The sequence below is a fragment of the Arachis ipaensis genome, chromosome B7 (assembly GCF_059453495.1).
Source record: "Arachis ipaensis isolate K30076 ecotype BB chromosome B7, ASM5945349v1, whole genome shotgun sequence".
NCBI lineage: Eukaryota > Viridiplantae > Streptophyta > Magnoliopsida > Fabales > Fabaceae > Arachis > Arachis ipaensis.
The window spans coordinates 126,725,390-126,730,969 of record NC_142442.1 but is presented as its reverse complement, the minus strand read 5'-3'; the positions used below and the strand labels follow the sequence as shown (position 1 = coordinate 126,730,969).

General features: G+C 36.0%; 1 protein-coding gene across 1 annotated transcript; it reads right to left on the bottom strand.

Moving 5' to 3' along the window:
- Positions 1-3,127: 3,127 nt before the first annotated feature.
- On the bottom strand, positions 3,128-4,294 carry LOC107607630 (putative cinnamyl alcohol dehydrogenase 1). The gene is made up of 3 exons (XM_088492547.1): positions 4,283-4,294; positions 3,292-3,443; positions 3,128-3,188 (listed from the first exon to the last, which is right to left on the bottom strand). The coding sequence occupies exons 1-3, from the start codon at positions 4,292-4,294 to the stop codon at positions 3,128-3,130; spliced, it is 225 nt and encodes a 74-aa protein (XP_088348673.1).
- Between the last annotated feature and the right edge of the window lie 1,286 nt (positions 4,295-5,580).

Sequence of the window (5,580 nt, the reverse complement as noted above, 5' to 3'; positions counted from 1 at the left end):
ATCCTCGGGATGTGGCCTTTCTGCCATGACCAGGGTTATAGTGCCCTGCTCACTATTACTTTATCTTGCACCCCGCGAGTTATAGTGCCCGGCACACTCTTTCGGGTTATAGTGCCCGAGTTCACTCTGGCAGCAGAAAGGTTATGTGAGTGGGAGACTGTGACAACCCTCACATCTCAATGTAGACGGGAGACTGCCTCGGCCCCTACGCCGGCACCGCTACCTCAGAAAAGCGGGAGACTGCCACAGCCTTTGCCAAAGGCGCATAGCGACCTTCCAAATCAATGCATGTCATGTGAGCGGGAGACTGCCACAACCCTCACATCCGAACATAGGCAGGAGATTGCCACAGTCCCTACGATGGAGAACAATTCATGTCACAATAACATAATCCATCTCAGAGGCCACTGCTCATAGCACACTTCCGTTCATACTCATTCTATTAACCATAGTCATTCGTTTTCAAATTCCTCTCTCATGATCCATTATCAATCCTCAAGTTCCTCAAATATGACTCATGCTAAATATTGAAGTCTCGTCAAAGAAATAACTCACCATACCACATTTACTACTCTCATCCACAAACCCTCCAAAGCCTAAGTCAGCGTCTTCTAAAACCCATATATAAATCTATTAATCTCAAACTTAAACCCCTCTATACTAGTCTTAGGGCCTAATTACTATCCACTAGTCATAAGGAGAAGTTAAAGAAGTTTGGAAACCTAGAGAACCCTTAAAAGTGAAGAAAACACACTTTCAGCAAAGCAGGGGTCACGCGTACGCGTGGGAGTGCATTATGAAAAGGTCACGCGTATGCGTGGGTGCATTTTCCTTTGCTCGCGTACGCGAGATACCAAACTCGAAAGGGTTGGTCACGTCGCGTGCAGGTGGTTGCGTACGCATGCTGCATCAGACCCAGAAATTAAATGCTGTAGAATTTCAATTTTTTAAACACCAAACTTTAAAAGCTCATAACTTCCTCTACAAAACTCCGTTTTCTACAAACTTTATATGAATTTAAAGCTCTTGAAACCATATTTAATTTAAAATAAAACCCAATTAATTATTTAAACCGAGGCTCAAGTTATGATTCGCCAAAGTTCATTAAGAACAGATTTTTACCAAATTTCACAGGGTTCTCTATTTTTCCAAAACTCAAAATCAAACCAAAACATTTACAACCATAATTCGTTACCAAAACAATACCACACATTTACCATTATTTCTCAATCATATCCCAAACATTTCCACACCTAATCATTCAATTCATTCTCATTCCCTATCCGAAAACTCCTCAATATGATACCAAACCTCATACTTCTCATCATTCAACAACACCACCACTACACACTACAAATTCTCATCAACATTCAACACCAAACATCAACAATAACCATCATAATTCATCAAAATCATCATAATCATAAACAACACTATTACTCATCATTTTATTATCATAATGCATATATCACATATTACCACACTCCATATCATTCTCTTCATCATCAAACATAAATTCACATACATATAATTAATCACACACCAACATCATTCAATACTATCTTAGGGTCAACTAGCCTAAGAGTCCAGAAACATTATATATTACCTAAAGAAAACTAAAACTATACCTTGGCCGATTCCCAAAATGCACCAAACACAAAAACAAAACCACCAAGCTCGATCCAAAGCCTCAAACCAACTCCAACAAATACCAAAACTCAATCTAACATCACATAACATACAAACATCAAACCTAAGGTTCACAAAAATAACTAAACACAAGGGTTTAGTGAGACCTTACCTTACCCAACGAGATTAGGGACAAAATTCAATAATATTCCAATGCTAGATCACCCCTATACAAACAAAATCACAAAATCTACTAAAAAACAAAACTCAAAAATGAGAAAATGATAGGGCTAAAAACTAGAGTGCGATTTTAGAGATCTTACCTACAAAACTTAGCTAGAAATGACGGGCTCGGCAAGAGCAACGTGTGGTCACAAACCGCTCGTCAATCGGAGCTCCGTAACTCAAGTTATGGTCACCGGAGAGAGGAGTGAATAGTGACCAACCGTCACCTCTCTTCTCTCTCAAGCTGCGCCCTCTTCTTTAATTTAGGGAGGAAATGAGCTGAAATGCTCATTTAATGAGCATATATATGTTGGGCCTTGGGCTTGGTTTAGGCTTAGTCCAACCCGTTTGCGAAAACCTTTAAGATTAGTACCCGGCTTTCGATTCTAAATTATTTTTGTGCTTTCAAAACAATAAATCAACTTTCAAAAATCTTAATTTTCTCAAAATACGATAGCGGACAGACTAGAGCCGGTACTGCCGGTTTAAGCTCCGGTACGTATTTTTACAACAATTTTTTGCAACAGATACATTTTCCACTCAGAAAAATTCATTGAAATCAAATTTCACCTTTTTATTTTCGAAATATGATTTCTATATTTTCAAACCTATTTTGGACGATTAAATTATTATTTTATTAAAGCGGTTAAGTCGGTTCTTACAATCCTCATACAGCAATGATGACAACCCCTTTTGCTGTAAAACAATATATCAAGATCAAATGAAATGCATCACAAGAACATTAAAAAATAATATTCACTAAATACATGAAAGTATTACAAACTATAGCAAATGCACAGATGTTCCAAACTATTACAAGCAACTTAACATAATAGTTTAAGCTCTAGTCACAAAAAAAAAAATAGTTTAAGCTTTTCAAAGAATTGGTTCATACCAATTATATTCTAAGTTCTAATGTGAAATTTTGAAACTACTTAATCTTTTGTTTTAGACCTGTTCTAAGTTCTAATGTATATTAAATAAATGTTTACTTTTCCAATTTAGCAACTATTATTCTCTTCTGTAGCATTCAGAATTTGAAATTTCTCACTCTACTCATTAATTACTAATAAGAAACTATTCAACTCTAAATACATAACAGTCCTGAACTTTAATTATTCTGCTGGTTTATCATTGTTACTTGAGGAAAATTTCAATGTCTATCACATACCTATACTTGACATCTTTGTTTATGATCCTTTCAAAAGCTTCATTAGCATATTCAATGGGAATCACTTCTATATTTGGATAAATCTCCTTTTCAGCACACAAATCAATCATCTCTTGGGTATCTTTCATGCCTCCTGTAGCACTTCCGAAAATGCTTCTCATCCCTGTAAACCATAAATAATGCACATTTAAAGTTTCATTGCTTCAATATAAATTAATGCTTGTCATTACAACAATTTCTTTTTCCATAATTCAGAAGCAACATACCACCAATAAGGCTTCCTGGGCTTAATTTTGATTTCACTTGGAGCCCCAACTAAGACTAAGACACCACATGTTTTTAGAAGAAACATGTAAGGATCAAAAGGGTGATTACCAGATGCTGTGTCAATTATAAAGTCCAATGACTCAACCAATGCCTGCATATGTAGGAATCATAATCAATTTTGACCAAGATGAATAAAGAAGCACAAGCTACAATGTCAATGTTCTTTTAAATGATTCAGAATCTCTTTCACCAAAATGTAATAACAACCTACTTACACTCATTTGTTCTTGATCAGATGAAACAACAATCTCATATCTTCTTATAAGTTATAACATGATTTATTATTTAAAGAAAAGAAAATTATGACAAACAACAACTTAAAGAGAGTAAATTATTAAGTAAAATGAACATGACCATTTAACAGTATCATCACATAAGAGAAAATTAATGTATTTTAACATTTAAGCAATTACCTTCTAACTTCTTTCTTCTTTTTCTGAATACGTAACAACAGGCCAATATCATTATCATTCCAGAAATTTTAGCAACTATGCTTCCTACTATTATTCCAACTATCTTCTTGTGAGTTTCCCCTCCATATTTTGATATCCACAATTCACCATTTAATATAAAAATGAAACTACCATTACAAAATACACTTTGATAAAAGAAATAATAAACAAGACAGTGACAATTATGATTTTAAAAAATGTGGACAATAATTAATCAATGATTAAAACATGTTAATATATATTGTGTTTTTCTGAAGCTGACATTCGAATATAAAGATCAGCAATAAGAACCAGCGTGTGAAAGTGAAATATAGATGTAAGAGAAGCATACTTAAGCTCAACCTCAGGCTTGTTATGCCTTTCAACTTCTTAACAAGGGAAGTTTTGTAACCAACCAAAAACTGCAACAATTCTTAGTTTCACAACAACAAGAAACAATAATAATTAAAAAATAAAAGGTGAAAAAGCAAAAACATACCTGGAGGCACATAGCGGCGTCAAGGGTGTTGCGAATGCACGTCAAAGGGCGCAAGGTGGAGGCCTGCAAAACATTCAAAATGGAATGAATTGAATTGAATTGAATTGAAATGAGGAGCTAATAACTGAAAAGAAAAACAAAGGTTTATCGAAATCGAAGTACTTGTGGGTGCGTACCTTGGGACTTTCGTGGTGATGGTGGTTGCCTCTGAAATCTGAATCTTCAACAAAAGAAAGAAATGGAAGTGATTCGAAATCAGAAAGCAACCTTGGAGTATAAGCAAATCAAATCAATGAATGTATTTGAGGCTTCAGAATATCAAATAAATTAGTTTGAGAAGAAGTTATCGGAGAGATTGTTGTTGTTGTTGTTGTTGCCAGAGAAGAAGTTACCAGAGGAGGTGGCGGTGAGAAATGAACTATGCGACAAGGAGCAACGGTGGACCTAGATAGCAAGGCGACAATCTGCAACAAAAGAGTAAACAGTGGAGGCGGCACGACCAGAAGAGGCGACGGTGAGAAAAGAACGGCATGACAATGAGAAAGTCAGATCTGGACGGTGATGAGACGATTTGCAAACTCAGATGAGGCCAACGCCGCCGAGATCTCAAAGATGAAGGCGATGATGCCGAGATCTCAGAAGATGACGGCAACAAGACCTCAGGAGATGGCACTGTAATCAGAAGACGACGAAGACGGCGCTGCGACGAAGAAGATGGTGTTGTGCTTCCAGCGGTTAACTTAGTAATTGTTTGGAGGAGATAAGAATGGTGTGGGTGAATTTAAGGTTTGAGAGGGTATTTCAGTAACTATATTATTTTATTTAAATTAGTGAACGATTTAGCAACCATTGTTTTAGTGATCGAATTAGCAACCAAACAATTTTTTACCCTATTTCTCTATCAGTTGCAAAATTGGTCGCTAAATTAAAAAATAGTGACCGATTTTGTGATCGAAAATCCCAAAGACATTACTTCTCTTATTTTGGTTTCTAATTTGGTCGCTAAATTAAAAAATAGCGACCGATTTAGCGACCAACTTTATTCTAGTTGTATAATAAACTTATCGGTCGCTAATTCGGTTGCTATTAGTGACCAATTTTGTTGGTCGCCAAAATTGGTTGCTATCTTAACAATTAGGAACCGATTTAGTGACCATTGTCTTAGCGACCGAATTAGCGACCAAACAAAATTTCACCCTTTCTCTATTGGTTGCAAAATCGGTCGCTAAATTAAAAAAATGTGACCGATTTTATGACAAAAAATCCCAAAGGCATTTCTTCTCTTGTTTTGGTTGCTA

Excerpts from the sequence above, each read along its gene's own strand:
- LOC107607630 (XM_088492547.1), bottom strand. Across the intron at positions 3,189-3,291 it reads CCCAGGAAGCCTTATTGGTG|GGATGAGAAGCATTTTCGGA; the intron begins GTATGTTGCTTC and ends TATGGTTTACAG.